Source organism: Siphateles boraxobius, unplaced genomic scaffold (assembly GCF_051911475.1).
Source record: "Siphateles boraxobius isolate OS27281-9 unplaced genomic scaffold, OSU_SipBor_1 16, whole genome shotgun sequence".
NCBI lineage: Eukaryota > Metazoa > Chordata > Actinopteri > Cypriniformes > Leuciscidae > Siphateles > Siphateles boraxobius.
In genome coordinates, this window is record NW_027508766.1 from 19,570,752 (window position 1) to 19,595,271 (window position 24,520).

Here is a 24,520-nt window from a genome sequence, read left to right on the forward strand (position 1 = left end):
CACCCAAACTCAATCCCGACTGTAACCAGTAGGTTGCTTTCCAGGGAGCCAGGGCTTTGATACAGCCGCGGTTCACATTCTATATGGCTGAGGAGCCAGGATCTGTGAGTTATCAACTGTTCCTCTGATTGGGCTATAACCAGCCAATCGTCAAGGTAGTTTAACACTCGCACACCCCGCTGTCTCAGGGGGGCAAGTGCTGCGTCAATGCACTTCCTAAAAGTACGAGGTGCTAGTGATAGGCCGAACGGTAGTACTGTGTACTGGTATGCCTGCCCCTCGAAGGCGAACCTGAGAAATGGCCTGTGATGGGGCGATATCTGGATGTGAAAATAAGCATCTTTCAGATCCACTGAGAAAAAACAATCCCCCGGGGCGAATCTGCGCAAGGATTTGTTTGGTTGTCAGCATCCTGAATGGTCGCATCATAAGCGCTTTGTTCAGGTGTCTGAGGCCGTCATCTTTTTTCGACTGCAAAAGCCAGACTCTATTTGAGAAAATGGGACTGTTTCTACAGCACCCTTTTCTAACAGTTTCGACACTTCGGTGCGAAGGACGTGAGCCACATCTGTCTTAACTGTCGTCTCGACCACGGCTAAAAGGCGCGGAAGTCTGCGAGCAAACTCTAGCGAGTAGCCTCATTTTATTATGTTCAACACCCAATCTGAAATACCGGGGATGGCCTACCAAGACTCGGCCCGCATAGCTAGGGGTTGAATGAGAACTGGGGACGGGCCTCTGTGTAGTAGGGACCCGGCCGCCCAGCTATCTTGTGTTTGCACTGCATTGTGAACAGCGCTCACGCTTATGGGCGCACGCTTTCTTTACATTGGGCGCACCTTTTATCACTGAGTGAACAGTTTTCACATGTGGTGGTGCATACTTCATAGTTGGCACACAACTCACATTTATCACATCTCTCACACGAGCTGAGGGGAGAATTGATATTACGGTGGCCATGTTTATGTGTAGAGGTGCGTACTTTATAGGGGGCACACTCACTACATTTATTACACTCCCAGCATGAGCTGGAGGAAAGCTTTACAGCGGGCACACCTTTCATCACATCTCCATCGCGAACTGGAAGAAGAACTTATTCTGAGTGAACAGTTTTTATGTGTGTGTGATAAATACTTCATATAATTGGCATACAACTCACATTTATTACATCTCCCGCACGAACTGAGAGGAGAATAGATATCACGGTGGCCATGTTTATGTGTAGGACTGCGTACTTTATAGTGGGCACACTCACTACATTTATTACACTCCCAGCATGAGCTGGAGGAAAGCTTTACAGCATGCACATTTCATTACATCTCCAGCGCGAATTGGATGAAGAACTGATACGGAGTGAACAGTTTTTATGTGTGGGGGTACATACTTCATAGTTGGCACACGAACTGAGGGGAGAATAGATATTACGGTGGCCATGTTTATGTCTAGGGGTGTATACTTCATAGTGGGCACACGCACTACATTCATTACACTCCTAGCATGAGCTGGAGGAAAGCTTGTGTGTAGGGGTGCGTTCTTTACAGTGGGCATGTGACCTACATATGTTGCATCTCCAGTGCAAGCTGGAGGGAAACAGACAGAAAAGTGCTCTTTTCGTGTTGCTATTGGTATAGTGGAACAACATATGTTTGCAGGGGAGCATACATTCAGTGGGCTCATAACTTGCATTTTGGATACCTCTAGAGCTAGAGAGGATTGCTGGCCATGCTTCGTCCAATCGCACTTATGCTGCACTTAGATGGGGGGTGGGGTCAAAGTTGAGCCCGACCAATCCCCGTCTTATGAAACAGGAGGGCGTGAGGGGCGAGGTCGCTTTCTGTACGTAAGGAAGCTGGCCGCAAGAGTAGTGAGAACAGGCGTTGTGACTGAGTGAATGCAGTTTCAGCGTGGCTGTATCCCAGGCAGGAAAATGCATTCATTGTGTCCGTCCGAGTCATGTAGACAGTTCATACATGACGTGCAAAACGGAAGTTAAAATGTGCTGTACCCATTTCACCTACAGTCATAGCCGGAATTCGAACACAGGTCTCTGGCGCAGAAGTCTTAGATTCCATCACTGAGCCACAGGGAAGAGAATGACGTAAGACAGTTAGCGTGCGCACATAGGAAAGCGGTATGTTCTCATCTGAGAACAGCCGTCGTGCGTGATGGAGTTTCAGCGTGGCTGGATTCCAGGCCGAAAACTCACTCATAGTGTCCGTCTGGGTCAGAGAGCAGAGAGCTCGGCATGACGCGCAAAACAAAACAAGGCACGCGGGGACTGGCCCGCTGTGCTATCGCACGTGTCTGTCCGCTCTGCCATCCTTTGTGAGCGTTGCTTCATTTGCGTGGCTCAATCAAAGGGAGAGAGAGAGAGCGGGAAGTGTGGGGTAGTCGTTGGCGAAAACAGCCAGTCGAGCGTGGTCCCGGCCCAGAAAGGAAGCACTGAGGATGTGACGGTCTCCGCCGAAGACCTCTGCACGAGGCACATTTTAGAACGAGGCATTTGCAACCGCGCTTTGGAAATTGCTCTTTTAGAAAAACGGTGACGCTCATCTGTGTCTGCTGTGCAGCTGCACACTGCCTTACGCAATACGAGAGACCTCTCGAAAGGGAACTACTGTCTCACCTTCATTGTTTAAAGACCCTTAAAAGTCTCAGACTCAGACGTCATGCCCACAGACCGTGTGCTTGAATGTCTGATGCATATGGCACACTTAACTGGAAACACTTCTGGATTTTTGAAGTCGTCATCTGGTTGGTTAAATTCTACAGAATGTCTGTGACACCAAAACCCCTAGTGGAAGAAGAACGCCGTCGTGAGCGCTTACCAGGATCTAAACACTGGATTTCCAAAAGTATGTGAAGTTTGCAGCTCCATTGTTGCAGTAAACTTGCACAACATTCTTGAATGAATAATTGATTAGATGCACGATGGTCTGCTATTGTTGGGACATCGACTTTACATTTTCACACCCCTAAACATGACGCAGAACAAAATGTACTGTGATTGGTTGCGTTACATGTTAGTTAATTGTCCTCTTGGGCGGTCCTTGGCCAATGAAATCTGTGATAGAGTCCAGACCTTTTGCCGTCAGTCTAAAGGTCAGGCTACGCAAGACTAAATAGACCCTTTGTGGTGAAAATTGAAGTATGTCTATGTGATGTTTTTAATATGATTTAAGACAAACCATGTGCAAATTCAGCGAGTTGGTTTGCAAGAATGAACATTTATTAACATAAATAAAACAAAATAGCCTTTAAAACAAGTAAACATGGTCATCTGTAATGTCTGTCTGGTGCATGGATGTTAATGTATCAAATATAGAAAACAAAATACTCCAAAACAAATAACAAAATAAAGTTAAACAAGCGAACAGCCTAAGCCTTTATAGAGGGAAGAACAGGTGGACGTCGTTCCCTCGATGAGCCTCCGGCCTTAGCAGGAAGAGTTGGAGACCCGTCACACCATTCTGATATATCGACTTGTATACGAGCCTGTATAATTCTGTATAACTCTTCCACTTCTTCTTCTGAATCAGTTTCGAGGCCGAATCATAGCCCTCCTGGCACTTCGGGTGTGGATAGGTTTTGAGCCACGGGTCTTAGGTCTCATCATGGGTTCAGATTCCCGCTAAGGAGCTGAAGCAGAGGCTGGTGCGGGCTGTTAAAAGAGCACTGCTCAGAAATAGAATGAGAGGACATATATATTTTAGATTGTTCTTGCACCTTGAGGAAGCGCTCAGAGAAGGAATCCACAGCAGTCCCGAAAAGGCCAGAGGTCTGTTGCATTTCAGAGTAGGTTTACAAAAGTTTCCTAAGGTTCACAAAACGATACAAATCAAATCTGTTTTAGATCAGGTTCAGTGGGCTCACAATGCTCTTATGGAGCTCAACTAGAGTAACTACCAGCTTCTTGTTCACCACTCTAACCTAAGCCCTTCTCCATTGTTTTCTCAGTTTGGCAAGGGGGCCAACTCTAGGATATAATTTATATATAATATATTATATAAATTATACATAGTTATTATACTTAAATTATAAATGTAATAATTAGTAGCAAAAGATGGGCAATTTTGTTAAAATAATTTCACTATAAACTGCTTTAATTTGGAACAAGAGATATAGAGGGAATGGTTTATTGCATCTGATATACTGTATGTCAGCTGATAAGTCCAGTTTTGTTTTGCAATCTCTTACCCAGAATAAAACCTGCTCCAGAACGCAAGTTACCATGGCGATGAACACCGCTAAAAACCAATCCACCTTCTTGAGCCAAAAAAAAACAGAGCTTGATAAAACTAATCTCAAACTTACCTGGGTAGCAACTGAAACTACCTTCATGCAACTGGCCTCAGAAGGGTTCATCGGTGCATTAATGAGGATAGCTTTCTCCGAGTCCTTTATACAGTATCAGTCCGGGTCAGATGTCTTTCCAGCACAATGAGACTCCTCATACTATGATCAACATTTTTGAAGCCAGGTCCGTGGCGCTTCAGAGCTCTTTAAACAGTTTGGAGTCAGGGCTATTCTCTTTTGTGTTTCAGGATCTTGGTCTGAAACACTTTCAGAGTGCAGCCTGACTGAGGGAATCACTCGTTTAGAGGGCTCAGTGGGGGAAGACCATTCCAGGCCGAGCCTTTTCTCTGCCTTGGTCATGATGTGGAGGAGTTCCTCATGGAGGGGGGGGGGGGGGGGTGGTTGGAGGGGGGGGGGGGGGGGGGTTGGAGGGGGGGGGGGGGATGTTACATAGAGGTGGAGACACTCTGAAACATCAGCATGACAGTGTAACTCAGAGCCTCTGAAACAAAGCATGTAAATAAAAGACAGAAGTCAGCCCGTTCCCGGAAATTCCCCAGACTGATAACATCAGCATGACAGTGTAACTCAGAGCCTCTGAAACAAAGCAGGTAAATAAAAGACAGAAGTCAGCCTGTTCCCGGAGATTCCTCAGACCTGCATTATCATAGAGACAAAAGCCCAGGTGTTCTTGAGAAGTAACAAAAGGTTAATGTCATCATCTATGCCTCCAAATGGTAAACACTTGTGTGAACTTTCTCAGTTAAAATAGTGTTGAACCTAAATTAAATATTTAATAAATTTGTAACACTACACCCCCCACCTTTTTTAGGGCGTCCATACTTTATAGTGACTAATATATTTGTGTGTGTTACAGTGTTGGAATCAGGACTGAATAAGAATTTTTCTGATGTAAAAGTGTCTGTTGCTGACTGTCCAGATCTTACACAAGAGCCTTTCAGGTTTCCTGTCAAGGGTGAGTACAGATGTAAGTCCGTATATGTCAAGGTGTAACAGGCTCTTTAAACAACATTTGTTACTTTGTATTAGGTATTTGTGGCAAACCACGTATTACTGATGTGGGAGGTGTACCCTATCTGATTCCTCTGGTCCAACTTGACAAGGTGCGTTAATGAACTGTAAATGTAATTTCATACAGAAACACATTTGTAAAACTAACCGATTCCCCTCAAAGGTTTACAACATGAACCTTGTATCGAAGGAGGTGGAGCTGCCTGGTGCATTTATTCTTGGTGCTGGTGCTGTCTCCTCCAAGACTGTTGGTATAAATGGAGAGGTCTGTATAGCTGTATACCAGTGGCAGTTTTTCCAAATTCGATTTTCAAGACCTAAAAAAATTAACGGTCCTTTTAGTACGTTTACAAATATGTTTAAATTTATATTAATTTGCAGTGGCATTCTTAAATGAAAATGTTTACTCCTGGATAGTTCTACATATGGTGGTTTCGGTATAAAATCCAAAACACTGTCGTATCTACCAGCAAAATGTAAACAAAAAAGTCATATCATTTTTCTTCTTGTTGGTTTAATAAAGAGTTCAATGGGTTTTTTAACACTGTATTGTCTTGTTTTCTCCTAGTTAATGCCTCTGGTGCTGACTGAAGCTAAGGGGAGACCTGCGATGAATGGCAGTTATTTTTCCTCCATCAACCCAGTGGATGGAAAATGTCTGCAGGAAAAGTACAGTGACAGGTTTCATGACTGTGACTTTGGCCTCCTTGCAAACCTTTATGCATGTGAGGGCAAACCTGGAAAGGTAAGAATCATGGGTACTTTGAGTCTCTGTACAACCTCAGTACTGTTATTGAGTTACTACATGGAGTTTTTCCTTTACTAATTATCAGTAGCTCACTCCTAATAATCGTTTCATTACATAAAACCACTTCAAATGTTTTGACTGAATATTTAATACCACAATTCAAAAAATTTCTCAGTAAGTGTTTTTAAATGTTGAAGAAAAAAGAAGTCTCTTATGCTACAAATAGTTGAGCTAAAATACAGTAAAATTGTGAAATAGTATTATTACCATTTAAAATAACTGTTTTTATATTTGAATATATTTTAAAGTTTTGTAATTTTATTCCTGTGATGGCAAAGCTGAATATTCTGCAACCATTACTTCAGTCTTCAGTGTCACATAGTCCTTCAGCAGTCATAAATCCTACTGACCTCAAAGTTTTAAATGTAACAAGGTATGAAATAACTACAATTGCAGGTCATTGAGGTGAGAGCCTGCAGAAGGACTGGAGAGGACAGTCTTGTGAGCTGCATGAGAAAGACCATGGAAGAACATTATGGGGATAAGAGCATGGCCCTGGGGGGAACTTTTGTCATACAAAAGGGGAAGGCAAAGATCCATATCATGGTAATAATTAAAATTTTAATATTTTGCAGATGCAGAAATAAAATTCACCTAAAGATTTTGATCTCATTTACCCACCCTCATATCATTCCAAACCTGTAGAGTTTCTTTCTTCTGTGGAGCATAAGAGAAGATATAAAAAAAAAAAACATCTCAGTGTTTTTGTCTATACAATTTAAGTAAATGGGCACCAAAACTGATTTGTTACCAATATTCTTCAAAATATCAACTTTTGTCTTCTGTAGAAGAAAGAAAGTCTTACAGGTTTGGAACAACATGAAGATGAGTAAATGGTGACAGATTTTTTATTGTTTTTGGGTGACACTTTAAGATGTTAGGGAGTTATTTGCATCTTTTAAATAACAGTATTTCACTTGTGAATAATTTTTTATGAGCTTTGATGATAATTTGCAGATCACTTGAGTTTTGTTGAACATCCTAGCTGGGTTTAATTTATAACACATCTGTAAAGAAGGTCTTTCTCCATCATTTCTATGGATTTAAAATAGCATTCAAAAGTTTTGGTTATTAAGAGTTATTTAAGAAATTAATACTTTTATTCTGCAAGGAAGCTTTAAATGTATTTTCTATTTCAGAAATAGAATATATACAAATAGAAAAATCTTTGAATATTTTATAAAATGTTTAAAACATACTAAAATAAAAAAAAGTTCATTTAAAAATAATATATTTAGTTTAATTTTTATTGATACTTTTCAATCAGTGTTACAAAAATAAAAAAGACAATACAACATTTGTTCAGTCAGGCACAATAAAAAAATAAAATAATAATAATAATTAAAGCTGCAAGCAGCATTTATCGGTGTTCAAGCAGTTAAGGCCTTTAAGCACAAAAGCATCAAAAGACAAAGTTTTATTTAGCATACATTTAACCACTGACATAATAGATGGAAAAGACCATTTACAGCCCATACAGGCAATTTACCATAGGACATATATGGTTTTAAAGCTTTTTAACAGTTATAGCGGCACCTATGGTCCAATCTCCATAAAATGTTGCACTCTTGTTAATGATGTTATGTCACATATGCTCAGCAATTTTTTGTGAAGTTCTGAGTTTCTATATATGATTTATAGGCTTTTGAGTGTATTTTGACACGCCCATTTTCTAAATGACTCTGTTACAGCCAACCAAATGCAAAATTTCAATTATTTCGATAATTATTGATCTAGAGAGTCCAGAGAATTGCCCTAGACTGGTTTGGGGGTCATAGGGGTCATACTCTGATAGGTTCTCCCCAAATTGAGGCCTACCATCTGGCCGAGTTTCAAGTCTCTAGGCCTTAAGCCCCGTTCACACCGCCAGCGACAAAGCGACATGATCCCATTTATTTCAATTGAGCGCTGGCGACTTCCGGCGACATTGACCGTTGGTGACAGAATGTGGGCGCGTCAAGCGACAAGCGACACAAGTTGAGAAATTTCAACTTTATGCAAATGAGAAGCGATTTTCACGAGCGACAACCAATAGGAAAGAAGCCTTTCAGTGGAGGCCAGGTCACCGTCTCGAGTGCAGGCAAGACAGAAGAGTTCGAGGACGATTTCACCTTTTATATGATTTGACTGTAACCACATATAACCCCTTTCATATAATAATAAAATGATGCATGGAGAAGAAACTGTCGACAGTCTCATTGAGTTTAATTCATACAATTATAGTTCGAGTGGTGTAATTTTATGATGCAAGTTTAGTACTGCTGCAGTACATTTTACAGTTTCCCCTGCATTATGTTGACTATTAGGGACAAGAAAACTGATTATTTGTTAAATTCGAATGACGTTTTAGTAATTTGACCACACGAGTTTGTTGAGGATCAGTGCCGATGGCTGTTAAGTCGATGAGGCCTTCACAGGGGAGAGTCTAGTTGACACTAGGGCTGGGCGATATGGCCAAAAAAAATTATCACGATATTTTTTTTTATATCAGTCGATATCGATAATTATCACGATAAATGTCAAATCTTTTTTTCTTTCAAATTTAAAGGCAGATTTTCGCTCCTAAGGGAAAGTTGTAGAAACCAGAGCGTTAATTGTGGTTTTAAACTACTCTTTATTGTGAGAACATATATAGAAAAATATATTTCTTACTTTCTGCATGTGCTAATGGGGGATATTGTTTCAAGTCTTGAAACAGGTTTGTGTTGCCTAACTTTGATGGGATGTATCTTCAGCACAGTTTGCAGTGCAGGCTGCAATATTAATATTACATGTTTTGTCTCAAAATGCATATTTGACTGTGAGTTGACAGTAAATCTACATCCTAACTCAAGCTAATACTATGTTAAATTTATGTTCATTAACAAAAACAGGTTACATTTTTGTGGACTGTTTGAGTTTTATTAAAATTAACCATTGGTCATCCAGTATAATGCATTTAGATCATGATAACCACAGATAAATCCAGGCATAGCCTATAGCACATCACTATCATGGCAAAATGTAACTTTATGATTTCCATGGTATTTGTATGAAAAACAGTAGCCTAAATAGATTATTAAATACTGTAATTATATTCCATTAGTCATTTAATACATTGTCTACATTCGTAATATAATGCAATTCAATATGTATATCCTACATTTCATGGTGCAGTTATTACAGGCTAACGTTACAGTAAATCCATGGTAAATGGATTCAGTATCAATTCAGATTCTGACTGTATCATTTCACACAGTGTTCCTCCTGTTTGTCCGCGCCGTTTCATCTGCCTTTAAACTGGTTTAAATCACTGAGACATTTGTGTTCTTCGCTGAATTCAAACGCTTCTCACTGGATCTCGGGACAGAGACAGATCAGAGTAAACGCGTCTGCTCTCGTGAGCTCGCGCTGCGCTGTGCTGCCGTTTGGACTTTGAGCCGAGCGGATAAATGGTCCGTGTGGCGCGCGGTTCAAATGAGTTTCGTTCCGCTTTTGGCGCATAAACATTATCGAACATTTATCGAACTCTTGATATCGTTTTATCGAGAAAAATCATATCGCGATAATTATCGTTATCGATTTATCGCTCAGCCCTAGTTGACACAATCTCTGCTGACACTTCAGGAATGCGTTGTGGTCGTGTCTAGGCGCAAGTCCACCATCTGATCTGGATACTGCCCGGCTCCGGCTGATTACAGTTAACATCGGAATAAACAGAAAGACTAAAATTAGCGTAGATGCCATTCTTTTTATGATGTAGCGAGTACATCAGGTGTTATAGGAAGTGTTCCCGGATCCGGTTGACCTAATTTATGCAGCCTAATAATCATTTAAAGCTGCAGTAGGGAGTCTTGAGAAAATGTTGACTTAGCCTGAAAATTTGAACAAGCACAACTTACAGATCCAACCCCCTTGCTCTCTGCTACGCTACAGCCCTCCCTCCACAGCTCCTCCCCAAGAGCGGAGCCTGCCGTGAACGCGCAGGCTAGTAAGCAGGACCACCGATGACGGCGGAATTATAAACTGTTATGGAACATTCACTAATAGGGACGAAACATCAACAATATGCTTTACATTGACTATGGCCTGCCCATACTTTGACTACAAACTTGGTCCTCAAATCATTATGTATTTTGCAATACATGTAACTTTATAAGGTTGCACTCTTTCTATAAGTTATAGCTACTAAGATAACGTTAAAGGATTAGTTCACTTTAAAAAAAAACTTTTGCTGATAATTTACTCACCCCCATGTCATCCAAGATGTCCATGTCTTTCTTTCTTCAGTCGAAAAGAAATTAAGTTTTTTGATGAAAACATTCCAGGCTTTTTCTCCATATAATGGACTTCAATAGGACACAAACGTTTCAAGGACCAAATGACAGTTTCAGCGCAGCTTCAAAGGGTTTTAAACGATTCCAGACGATGAATAAGGGTCTTATCTAGTGAAACGATCGGTCATTTCAAAAATAAATAAAAAACTTTAAGTTTTATAAGCACAAATGCTCGCCTTGCTCTGTTCTGTGATGCACGTTCGTGATCCTGTTCGAACTCGTTCATCCAAATGAACAAATCTTTTTTCGAGTCATTCATTCGTTGAATGAACGAAATGACTCCAAAAAAGACTCGGTCAAAATGAACAAATGTTTTTTCGAGTCATTTCGTTCGTTGAATGAACGAAATGACTCGAAAAAAGATTCGTTCATTTGGATATACGAGTTTGAACAGGAGAGTCACGAACGACGGTACGCGCTCGCGCTGTGCAAGAGAGGGGTGATCAGCGCGTACACGAGCGTGATTGACACTGCTAAGACATTCCTCCTGGCTCTGATTGGTTGTTTCTGACCGGGAGCGGTGTATTTCTGCAAATGGCAGTAGGACCACAGGGAGGAGCCAGAGGAGCTTGATTTTTTCACAGATTACCTCTCATATTATACTTTCAGGACATAATGAGAGTTTTAACAAATATTTGTTTACAAAAGCTACCTACTGGAACTTTAACTGATTTGTATAATGTATAGTGTTCTATGTGTATGCCAGGTTGAAGATATGTGTTTTAATCTAGATTTAAACTGACAAGAGTGTTTCTGCTTCCCGGACAATGTTAGGAAGATTGTTCCAAAGTTTATGTGCTAAATAGGAAAAGGATCTACCGTCAGCAGTCAATTTTGATATTCTAGGTATTATCTACTGGCCAGAATTTTGAGATCGCTTTTGAGATCTAAAATAAATTTGTCAGAAATTGACCTGAAAATTTATGTTCAGAAATATGCCAATGCTAGGAAAAGCGAAAAATTATAAGTTTGGCCCACCCAACTTGGGAACTTGGGCATCAAAATTATCCCTAAACTTCCTAGTGGTAAATACAACTTGAGAGAGTGTTCATGTCCAATTCCCAACAGAAAATGTCTGGGGCTAATTTAAATGGGAAAGCTGATGTTGAAAGAGCTCTTGCGGTGGAGTTAATTGGAAAAAAAATTGCACAAATTTGCTCAAATTTATCCCCAAACCCAATTTTTTTAAACATATAAAATAAATTGTCCCACTCAACTGTCGAAAGCATTCTCCACACTGAGAGAGATCAGGGCCTCTGGCACAAATGAGCCAGATGAGGTGTATCTTGTTCATCAGCCTTCTAAAGATAAAAAAGCTTTATCAATTTTTTACAAAGCCAATGTTGAATAACAGTTTTTAACCTTAGAAAGAGAAACTTAGCCAGGATTTTCACATCTATGTTAAGGGAAATTGGATAAGACCCACAGTTTGAGGGTTTTTTATCAGGTTTTAAAAGCAAAGAGGTAGACTTATAGGGATTTTTCAAAACTGAGAGAAGCAGTGGGGAAAGCTGAGGAGAAAAAAACCTCTGCAGGGATTTTCTGCTCTGTATCTGCGTAATGGCTTTCACAATTTTAGTTAGACTAATAGTATCATCAAATTTGGCTCTTGATTCACTATTGATTTGAGGGATGTTGAGATTTTTTTTTTTATTGTCAACAAGATTAGAATGTTTAAAGGAGTTTGACTGGTAAAAAGAAGATTAAAAAAAAATGATTGAATAATTGAAGTCTAAGTTGAAATCCAAGTTCTTTACCTGGCTTATCACCAAACTTAAAGAAACTGTGTCATGATTTAGGTAAGCTGCTTAGCATGGATAGTAGAAAGTTGATATATTCAGATTACAAAAAAAGCCTTTTCATTATATAATGGAGTATGATGTTGTACATATTTCTGGAGTTCACAGAGCTATTTATTACGCAACTTCTTGATATAAGCAGAACGAGAAAGCGTTTGAAAGCTTTGAGCGTTTCCAAAAGATTACATACAGAAATCTATTCGGTATTGTTGATCTCAAGAAAAGTTTAAAAAAGAAAAAATCATTTTTGGAGATAAACTCTACAAAATAGAAGAAAAAAAAAATCTGATAAGATTAACACCTTCATTCTCCAAACACGAGAAGACATACAACAACCAGAGGGCTTTTTTTCATCAAATTAATGCTGCTTTGGTGAGCAGACCTTTCAAAAACAATAAAAAAATCTTACTGATCCCAAACTTTCGAATGGTAGTATAATAGTCCGTTTCCAGATGTAATGTTGTGATTCTTTTTTTTTTTTTTTTTTCAACTGTTAAACTCCATAGAAGTTTATATAGCTACTTCAACTATGATTCAATAAAAAATTAAAATGTTACAACATAAATTATGTAAGTTCCTTATATCTTTTCACTGCTCTGTCTTTAAGCCACGCAAATTCTCTACCTGCCCTCTAATCACCAATAAGGATGTCGATAACTGGCTCAGGCATTTTGAAGTCAGTGCACCACTGATCTTTCAAACTGTCATGGTGTCCAGAGACCCAGTGAGTACCAATCCAGTAGAAATGTCATACTGTCATACTTACAATATTTTTAAATTAACTAAAGTTTGTTGTGCCCAGTTTAATTTCTGTTGTGCACAATTCACAGGGTCTTGACCTGAGAGTGGAGCATACCCATGGCTTCAGTCACCATGGTGAGGGAGGCCATTACTACACAGATACCACCCCAAACACAGTGGAGTACCTGGGATACTTCCTCCCTGCTGAGCTCCTATACCGAATCGACCGACCCACAGAGACACACAATGTTGGCCGAGATTAAACTGTTGATAGTTCCGATTTTTTTTTAATGCTGTAAAAACATTTAAAATGGAATTAATGAATTTGCTTTTTTACTCCAACCACTGTATACTGATGAATAATAAAATAAATATAATTCTTGAAATTATAATTGAGAGTATTGACCACAATCCAGTCAATCTATACATCAATCTCTACATTTTGTACTTGATATTCAAGCCATTTCAATTAGCTACATTTTTACATTAATGTCAGAGGGAAATTAGCCTATTAGAATATTCCTAAAAGTGAATTTTTACACTATACAGTACCTTTTTACTAGTGACAGACTTGCAACACTGGGCATACTCACATTAGACAGACTCACATACTCACCTTAGTGAGAACCCGGAGGGGTATTCCAGAAAGCAGGTTATGCAACAAAATCGTGTAAGTTTAAACATTAGTGAGTGTATAACCTCAATTTTTAGTTCCAAACACTAAGGTAACTTTCAGGGTATGAAAGTAGGCATAGCACCTTACTCTGGAGCAAGTTATGTTCCACTTAAAAGTCACAATGTAACAGAAGTAGTGACAGAATGTTAACATAACTGACTGTAATGTTCAATAAAGTGACTAATGGGATTTTTGATCCCCTCCCCTTTCTATTTTATAAAGTATATTGATCAGATATTGATAAATCTATAGGTACAATAGCGTCACAGAATCTGACTGGTCAAACACATAGCAACCACAATATGTGACTGCTATTTATTTCACTATAACTGACTGTAATGTTCAATAAAGGGACTCGTGATGTGTGACCACCTCCCCTTTGTATTTTATAAAGCATATTGATCAGATATTGTTAAGTCTATAGGTACAGTAGGGTCACAGATTCTGACGGGTCAAACACATAGCTACCGAAATATGTGACTGCTATTTATTTCACCATAACTGACTAAAATGTTCAATAAAGTGACTCATGTGATGTGTGACCACCTCCCCTTTGTATTTTATAAAGCATATTGATCAGATATTGATACATCTATAGATACAGTAGGGTCACAGAACCTGACGGGTCAAACATAAAGCTACCGAAATATGTGACTACTCTTTGTTTTACCATAACTGACATTTTAAAATAAAGTGACTAATGGGATGTGTGACCACCTCCCCTTTCTATTTTAAAAAGCTTATTGATCAGCTATTTAACTGACAACTGATTTTTAATCCTATTGATTTTACGATTTCTAATATTAAATTCAAAAGCAAAACGGGTTGGAGTGAAAGTGGCTAATATGAGCCAATAAGTGCTACTCTGCTGCGATCTACTGGTTATAGTGGTAGTTTTGGTGTCTTTTTTGTTTTTAAATAAAAGTGTTTTCCATAAAATGATGGATTTCCTACATCTTGAAACTTTAAATTTTACAAATGGGGACAATTTCTGCAGAATGAATAAATAATGTTTTCGTTATAATATTTTTTAAAATAGAATTTGAAGTTCTGGAATGTCCATTTACAAACATTGTGTTTCTTATTCAAATTTTCCTATTATCTTCTATTCTGAATTTCAATCAATAAAACTGGTTCATTGGCAAATGAGGTAATTATGATAACTGCACTAAAATATAAACACAGCATTTACTTGGGGGTACTTGAGGCTAAAAATGTTAGGAACCACTGTTTTAGATTATTTAATCTGTAAGTACTTTATAATAAAAAATATTAATAAAATCAACCCTTTGTGCTGAGCTAAATAAACAACCTAATTTGCCCAATGAAATTAGCCCAAGCTTTGTTCTGTCCTATATTTACCCAGCCCTTGGGCTAAAAACAACCCAAATAGGCACATATGTATGTGAAAGGAGAATGTAAGAGTGTGAGAGTAGAAATATGTGTATGTGAAAGGAGAGAGAGAGTGTGTGTGTGTGTGTGTGTGTGTGTGTGTGTGTGTGTGTGTGTGTGTGTGTGTGTGTGTGTGTGTGTGTGTGTGTGTGTGTGTGTGTGTGTGTGTGTGTGTGTGTGTCAAGTAAAGTCAAGTCACCTTTATTTATACAGCGCTTTTTACAATACAGATTGTTTCAAAGCAGCTTCACAGTGATAACAGGAAAATAATACAAAGTTTGTCAGATCTAGAAGAAAATAGCGTCATAGTCTAGTTTAAGTAAGTTCAGTGATGGTTAATTTTTGTTGTAAATTTAGATAATTTATATATATAGCCACTCTGGAGACAAAAGTGATCTCATTGTCCAACTCAGTTCAGTTTTCATAATGGTGTCAATGTAGGCAGATAACATTGTTGAATATAGCTGCAAGCAGCAACACGGGGCCAAGCCCTGGAAGGCACCGCAAGCAGAACAAGTACAGCAAGCTACAAGTACAGCAAGCACAGCAATTACAGCAGGTACTGTAAGCACAGCAGCGCAGCAATTACAGCAGCGCAGCAAGTACAGCAAGCACAGCAGCGCAGCAATTACAGCAGCACAGCAAGTACTGTAAGCACAGCAAGTACAGCAAGCACAGCAAGTACAGCCAGCACAGCAAGCACAGCAGTGCAGCAATTACAGCAGCATAGCAAGTACTGTAAGCACAGCATCGCAGCAATTACAGCAGCACAGCAAGTACTGTAAGCACAGCAGTGCAGCAATTACAGCAGCACAGCAAGCATTTAAGCTCCAACAGCAGTGAAGAGCCGGAAGAACAAAAACAGCAGAAATGTATAGTACATGCAAATGTACATCAAGTACAGCTGCACATAAGAACAAAAACAGCAGAAATTGAATGTACATGTAAATGTACATCAAGCACAGCAAGCAAAGCAGCACATCAATTACAGCAGCACAGCAAGTACTGTAAGCACAGCAGCGCAGCAAGCATTTAAGCACCAACAGCAGTGCAGAGCCAGAAGAACAAAAACAGCAGAAATTGAATGTAGATGAAGAACAGATAGGTTCAGAAGTACAGATAGGATGAAATGAAAACAAGCCGCTTTAGCGCAATGCAGAGCAAAAGATTAGACCTATGCATGAATCAACACAATTTTTATACTCATCCAACACGGGGTTCAAACCCAAAACCGGAACAGCTCGGGATTAGTAACACAGGATTTAGCAGACTGCGCTACTCAGAGGACATACAATCACAAACTGCAGAGGAGAGCCTTCACTACAAGAATGAGCAAACAAAAGCAGGTTAACCAGATTAGCATGCTAAGCTAGCTTAATGCTAATTTAGCTTATGACGTGGTACATCCAATCCTGGCAAAATAGATATCCTCGGATTCGACATGACACAAGGAATCGATAGACACCAATTTTATGATTTTGTGACAAACTGTTCACAAGTTACAGCCTGTGAACCAATGTTGGGTCGACCTTGTTAAATTTGCGACATCATAACTTTTTTTTTCCAGTATAGCAAAAAAATCGGGAACAGTACTTCTATGCGGCTCGGTCTACAGATCATTTGAGCAAATTTTGGACAATTTTGGACAAATTCTGAAGGAGGAGTAGCGAAAAAACTGTTTTACATTCGCTCCAATATGGCGACCAGTCACATTGTTGAAAAATAACATATGAGATATCGTTGAAATTGACATAACCCAAGGAATATATTGACATAAAGAAATCAAATTTCAAGCAATGTTAGCAAAAGTTATAAGCGTTGTTTCAAAAAACAATGATATCTCTGGAACACTAGGTGGCGCTGTGATCAAACTTCCGGGCCATGCTAATGGTGATCCATACCAAATTTGGTGAAGAAATTTCAAATAGTTTAAAAGATATTGCAAATAATGACAAAATTCAAAATGGCGGACAAGGGGTACATTTCATCATGGCAAAATTGATATCCACGGATTCGGCATGACGCAAGGAATCCATAGATACCACAATTATGATTTTCTGACAAAGTGTTCAAAAGTTATTGGCCAAAATAGCAATTTTGCATATCTCATCACCCGTAGGTGGCGCTGTTCCCAACTTTGGCATGGTACCTCAACACATGCTTCCGATGAAGTGTACCAATTTTCGTTTCGATTGATCAAAGATACAGCCGAGATACAGCCTCTTGCCAATTTTGGGTGGACCTCGTTAAGTTTGCAACATCATAACTTTTGAACAAAGATGAATAAAAAAAATCGGGAACAGTACTTTTATGCGGCTCAGTCCGAAGATCATTTGAGCACATGTTTGGACAAAATTGGACAAAATTTGAAGGAGGAGTAGCGAAAAAACTGAATACTGTACATTTCAAAATGGCCACTACTGTAATGGGTGGGGTCTTAATGTAAGGGATTGGTTGTGATCAGCATGATGAGTGGAATCAGGTGGACTAAGTTTCATGTCTCCAGATCAAAGGGTTCAAAAGTTATAACCATTTCAATATTGAATTTTTGAACTGGTGGTGGCGCTATAGAGTTGGTCCTAGAGGGTCAAAAATTGGTCCAATTACTATTCATTAGCATCACTACAAGTGTGCCAAATATCATAATTTTCCTACTTACGGTTCATAGGGCTGCCATAGACTCCCATTTGCGGAATAATAATAATAAGATTAAAGCTGCAAGCAGCCTTACGGGGCCAAGCCCCGTTCTTTTTTCTTTCTAACTAATCTTTTTTTTTACTTTAAACTATTTAAAACGTTAAACTACTTCAAACTACTTTAAACTAATTTAAACTTTAAACTACTTTAAACTAATTTAAACTTTAAACTACTTTAACCTTCTTCAAACTTTTTGGTCCAAACTTTCACAAGCCAACTTAAAGGTTGTCTCGACAAACTTTTTAATCTAGTGTTTTACTAGGAATCTTTTGAACATTGCGCAATTCACATGTTTTAACGCTTGCTACACATTGGATTTGATTAAAACAATCTTCAAAGTTATAGCCTCTTGCTTTACTCAGCTTTTGCTTTATACTCATACACTGTGGTTTGCTTAATTTTACAGAGACTTAAGTTGTTGAAGGTAGAACTGCAGCAATTGGCTCCAAATTACATAAAACTCCACAATCATCTGAAGTTGTATAATATGGGGCTTGAACCCACTATCTCTGTGTCAGAAGCCTATCACTCATCTCATTGCGCCACTGGGAAGTTGTGTTTTTGCCAAGATGCAGAAGGCGGTTTGCCTTGTTTGGATACATGATTTATTAAGTTGGCTTGTGAGAGCTAACTTACTAAAATCCTATTTAAACTTCTTCTTTTTTTCTTTTTCTTCTTAACAAAAAAATCTGACTCTAACTCATCCTAGAGCTTTAACTCTACATACTCCAAACTCGGCTCAGACACTCAGGCTGTTCTGACTCGAGTTGCTATATCTTTTCTAACTAATTTGACTTTCAGATTTCTTAAAAATGAATATTAAAAACCTTGAAAATCCCATAGACTTTCATTGCAGAATGTTCAAATTGAGCCAAGGCTACGGTGGCCCAGTAGTGCACAAAAACTCAAATCTAAACTGGCTGAAGCCCTAGACTCAATTAAACTACCATTAAATGTACTAATAAACTTATCTATCTATCTATCTATCTATCTTTGCTTTCTTTCTATTTTTCTAACAAATCTTTCTTTCTTTGTAACTATTCTTTCTTTTTTCTTTGTAACTGATCAATTTTTTAACTTTAAAGTAGTTTGAAGTAGTTTAAAGTTTTAAATAGTTTAAACTAATTTAAACTTTAAACTACTTTAACCTTCTTCAAACTTTCTGGTCCAAACTTTCACAAGCCAACTTAAAGGTTGTCTCGACAAACTTTTTAATCTAGTTTTTTACTAGGAATCTTTTGAACATTGCACAATTCACATGTTTTAACGCTTGCTACACATTGGATTTGATTAAACAATCTTCAAATTTATAGCCTCTTCCTTTACTCAGTATTTGCTTTATACTCATACACTGTGGTTTGCTTAATTTTACAGAGACTTAAGCTGTTGAAGGTAGAACTGCAGCAATTGGCTCCAAATTACATAACATTCCATAATCATCTGAAGTTGTATAATATGGGGCTCGAACCCACTATCTCTGTGTCAGAAGCATATCACTCATATCTCATTGCACCACTGGGAAGTTGTGTTTTTGCCAAGATGCAGAAGGCGGTTAGCCTTGTTTGGATACATGATTTATTAAGTTGGCTTGTGAGAGCCAACTTACTGAAATCCTATTTAAACTTCTTTTTCTTCTTAACCAAAAAAATCTGACTCTAACTCCTCCTAGAGCTTTAACTCTACATACTCCAAACTCGGCTCAGACTGTTTTGACTCAAGTTACTATATCTTTTCTAACTGATTTGACTTTCAGTTTTCTTAAAAATTAATATTAAAAACCTTAAAAATCCCATAGACTTTCATTGCAGAATGTTCAAATTGAGCCAAGGCTACGGTGGCCCAGTAGTGCACAAAAACTCAAATCTAAACTGGATGAAGCCCTAGACTCAGTTAAACTACCATTCAATGTACTAATAAACGTATCTATCTATCTGTCTTTTCTTTCTTTCTTTCTAACAAATCTTTCTTTCTAACTAATCTATCTATCTTTCTTTCTTTCTTTCTAACTAATCTTTCTTTCTTTCTTTCTAACTAATCTTTCTTTCTTTCTAACTAATCTATCTATCTTTCTTTCTAACTAGTCTATCTTTCTTTCTTTCTAACTAATCTTTCTTTCTAACTAGTCTTTGTTATTTCTTTCTAACTAATCTTTTTTTCTTTCTAACTAATCTTTCTTTCTTTTTTCTATCTAATCTTTCTCTTTCTTTTTTTTACTAATCTTTCTTTCTTTCTTTCTTTCTAACTAATCTTTCTTTCTAACTAATATTTCTTTATTTCTACCTAATCTTTCTTTCTTTCTACCTAATCTATCTTTCTTTCTTTCTAACTAATCTTTCTTTATTTCTTTCTAACTAATCTTTTTCTAACTAATCTTTTTTCTGTCTTTCTAACTAATCTTTCTTTCTTTCTTTCTAAGAAATCTTTTTTCTTTCTAACTAATCTTTCTTTCTTTCTAACAAATCTCTTTTCTTTCTAACTAATCTTTCTTTCTAACCAATCTTTCTTTCTAACTAATCTTTCTTTCTTTCTTTCTTTCTAACTAATCTATATGTCTTTCTTTCTAACTAATCTTTCTTTCTTTCTAACTAATCTTTCTTTCTTTCTAACTAATCTTTCTTTCTTTCTTTTTTCAAACTAATCTTTCTTTCTAACTCATCTTTCTTTCTAACTAAACTTTCTTTCTTTCTAACTAATCTATCTTTCTTTCTTTAAACTATTTAAAACTTTACATAAACTACTTCAAACTACTTTAAACTTTAAACTAATTTAAACTTCAAACTACTTTAACCTTCTTCAAACTTTCTGGTCCAAACTTTCACAAGCCAAATTAAAGGTTGTCTCGACAAACTTTTTAATCTAGTTTTTTACTATGAATCTTTTGAACATTGCACAATTCACATGTTTTAACGCTTGCTACACATTGGATTTGATTAAACAATCTTCAAAGTTATAGTTTTACTCAGCATTTCCTTTATACTCATACACTGTGGTTTGCTTACAGTTTTTCTCAGTTGCTAAAACACTAAACCCTATTGTCTGAACCAAATGCTCAGTTGCCTGAACCCACTGATTGAATCAATCACTCTTTTGGCAAAACTATAAGCACTTTTCACCTGTTTAGACACAACTTGCCAACACATTTTCATTGTGATGCACCCGTGCTGCATAATGGTGAGCACAGGTGACAAAAGTCAAACACAATTAAAGCAAAGGTGTCACCGCTTGAACACAACAACTCAAAATTGATCACACTTGTGGCTAATGATGTGAGGGACATATACAGTAAGCCAGTTCAGAGAGCACTGGTTTGTGAGGCCCTACAATGGACAGAAATCTGAGAGGAAGAGTTCGTCTGAGAGGAGGTCGAGGTGGTCAGCGAAGACAAAGAACAGTAATATCTGATGAAATCAGAGCTACTGTGATTGACCATGTTCTTGTCCATGGTATGAGCATGGGGGAGGCTGGACAAAGGGTACAACCAAACATCAGTAGACTCACTGTGTTCACCATAATCTGAAGATTTAGAGAAGAGAACAGGTAATTACCTTTTTTTGACATTATAATACAGTATGTAAATGTTGACAGCAATTACTGTATGACATACTATATACTGTACCACAGTATACTGTAAGTAAATATATGTTTCAGTACATCACTGTACCAATGTACTGTAGAATTGTAATGGAGGGTTGGTCTAACTGTTTGTAGGCCTGGTATTCCATGTATATTTTTTGTAACTCCATGTTCTATTTTTGTAGAATTGAAAGACTGCCACATGGGGGATCACTAATCCTCCACACACCAAGAGACCCTAATTGTTGATATGGTCCGTGAGAACAATGCCATTAAACTGAGTGAAATTCAGCAAAAGATCATTGAGGACCATGTAAATTTTGAGGGTATCAACAGTGTCAGCCTCTCTACTGTTGATCGTGTCCTCAAGCGCAACAACTGCGCATGAAACCGCTATACAGAGTGCCATTTGATCGCAACTCAGACAGAATCAAAGAGCAAAGATTCCAGTATGTACAGGTTGGCATATATCCAGACACATTCAATGTTGATTACTCTAAGTTGTGATTTACTGTAGTGGCCTAAATCACTTTTTCCATATCACTTACAAAACTATATCTATTTCTAGAGAGGGTTTTTCAACTGGATGCAATGGAAAGACCCCATGAATACATCTACATGGATGAAGCTGGGTTTAATCTCACCAAAAGGAGAAGGAGAGGCCGTAATGTGATTGGCCATCGGGCCATTGTTGGTGTTCCTGGGCAGCGTGGTGGCAATGTCACATTATGTGCTGCCATCAGCAATCATGGGGTTGTCCACCATCATGCCAACCTGGGGCCCTACAACACTCACCAGCTCCTGATTTCCCTCAATCACATGCGAGATGCTCTGTTAGGGCAGCAGGATGAGCATCCCATCTATGTTGTTGTTTGGGACAATGTGAGTTTTCACAGAGCCCTCCAGGGTAGAGAGTGGTTCAATATGAACCAAGGTTTTATCAATCTTTGCCTTCCACCGTACTCCCCTTTCCTAAACCCCATTGAGGAATTCTTCTCCTCATGGCGGTGGAAGGTATATGAACGCCAACCTTACACCAGGGTAAATCTCCTGCAAGCCATGGGACTTGCCTGTGGTGACATCGGTGTGGAGGCACGCCAAGCCTGGATACGGCATGCCAGGGGGTTTTTCTCCCGTTGCCTGGCCAGACAAAATGTGGCCTGTGATGTGGATGAAGTCCTGTGGCCTGACCCAGTACGGAGACATGATGCTGTGGCTGAGTAATGCACTTATTTGTATATTTTTGAACTTTATTTTTACACACACACACTTACTGTACACAAGTGGCAAACGCATAAGATTTCTGTTTGTTTTTACAAGTGCTATGTGTAAATACACAAGATTTCTGTTTTGTCTTTTTGTACAAGTGCTAAATGCACAGTTTTTTTTTGTTTTGCAACATGCATTTAGCCTACAGTGAACAATAAACATTTATTTCTCCAGCTTCATGTACTGAGCATTGTGTTTTCTATCTTTCTACGTAGTGTTTAGTGACTGTTCAGTAGTGTTTTTAATTTTGATTGACTCGGGGCACGATTTGACAACATAGTTCAGTTTTGAGCACAGATTGAACTGTTTTGAGGTGAAAGTTTGGTTTTGGAAGAAGAGTCTGAGGTTTTGTGAATGTAGCTTGAAAATTGGGTTTTGTGTTCACAGTTTAGAGAAAAGGAGAGCAGCTTTCAAGAAATGTGTCTCAGCAATCGAGAAAAACTGTAATTTTACAGAGACTTAAGTTGTTGAAGGTAGAACTGCAGCAATTGGCTCCAAATTACATAACATTACACAATCATCTAAAGTTGTATAATATGGGGCTTGAACCCACTATCTCTGTGTCAGAAGTCTGTCACTCATCTCATTGCGCCACTGGGAAGTTGTGTTTTTGCTAAGATTCAGAAGCCGCTTTCGGTTGTTTGGATACATGATTTATTATGTTGGCTTGTGAGAGTCAACTTACTGAAATCCTATTTAAACTTCTTCTTTTTCTTCTTAACAAAAAAAATTCTGACTCTAACTCCTCCTAGAGCTTTAACTCTACATACTCCAAACTCGGCTCAGACACTCAGACTGTTCTGACTCAAGTTGCTATATCTTTTCTAACTAATCTTTCTTTCTTTCTTTCTATCTATCTGTCTTTCTAACTAATCTTTCTTTCTTCTTTCTAATCGTTCTTTATTTCTAACTAATCTTTATTTTTTTCTTTCTTTCTAACTAATCTTTCTTTCTTCTTCAACTGATCTTTATTTTTTTCTAACTGATCTTTCTTCTTTCTTTCTTTCTTTCTAACTTTTCTTTCTTTCTTTCTTTCTTTCTAACTTTTCTTTCTTTTTTCTTTCTTTCTTTCTTTCTTTCTAACTTTTCTTTCTTTTTTCTTTCTAACTAATCTTTTTTTTTTACTTTAAACTACTTCAACCTTCTTCAAACATTCTTGTCCAAACTTTCACAAGCCAACTTAAAGGTTATCTCGGCGAACTTTTTAATCTATTTTTTTACTAGGAATCTTTTGAACATTGCACAATTCACATGCTTTAACGATTGCTACACATTGGATTTGATTAAACAATCTTCAAAGTTATAGCCTCTTGCTTTACTCAGCATTTGCTTTATACTCATACACTGTGGTTTGCTTAATTTTACAGAGACTTAAGTTGTTGAAGGTAGAACTGCAGCAATTGGCTCCAAATTACATAACATTACACAATCATCTAAATTTGTATAACATGGGGCTCGAACCCACTATCTCTATGTCAGAAGCCAGTCACTCTTCTCATTGCGCCACTGTGAAGTTGTGTTGTTGCTAAGATGCAGAAGGTCAAGTTCAAGTTCAAGTGCACAAACCAACAAATATAATGACATAAAGCAATCAAATTTTTAACTATGATTTCAAAAGTTATAAGCGTTTTGGCCAAAAAAACGTATATCTCTGGAACACTAGGTGGCGCTCTGTTCAAACTTCTCATGTACCTTCAGGACCTGGTGTTAATGATCCATACTAAATTTTGGTATCTGTAAAAATCGGTATCTGCGGATTCAACATAACACAAGGAATGCATTGATACCACATTTATGATTTTCTGACAAACTTTTCAAAAGTTATTGGCCAAAATAGCCATTTTTACCAGATCTCATGACCTGTAGGTGGCGCTGTTCCCAACTTTGGCATGGACACTCAGATCATGGTTTCGATGAAGCG

At 38.1% G+C, this 24,520-nt stretch overlaps 1 protein-coding gene across 2 annotated transcripts in view; it reads left to right on the plus strand.

The window, feature by feature from the left end:
- bkgd (beta-keto-L-gulonate decarboxylase) overlaps positions 1 to 14,210 on the plus strand; it is a 58,966-nt gene extending 44,756 nt beyond the window's left edge. The window contains exons 2-8 of one of the 2 annotated variants that reach the window (XM_077231920.1): positions 5,174 to 5,272; positions 5,347 to 5,420; positions 5,492 to 5,593; positions 5,897 to 6,073; positions 6,533 to 6,682; positions 12,859 to 12,975; positions 13,082 to 14,210. In XM_077231920.1, the coding sequence (XP_077088035.1) occupies positions 5,174 to 5,272; positions 5,347 to 5,420; positions 5,492 to 5,593; positions 5,897 to 6,073; positions 6,533 to 6,682; positions 12,859 to 12,975; positions 13,082 to 13,255 (893 nt within the window). In that variant the 3' untranslated portion in view covers positions 13,256 to 14,210. The remainder of the gene's footprint in view (positions 1 to 5,173; positions 5,273 to 5,346; positions 5,421 to 5,491; positions 5,594 to 5,896; positions 6,074 to 6,532; positions 6,683 to 12,858; positions 12,976 to 13,081) is intronic. The other variant, XM_077231921.1, reaches the window with a different exon arrangement.
- The last annotated feature ends 10,310 nt before the right edge of the window (positions 14,211 to 24,520 follow it).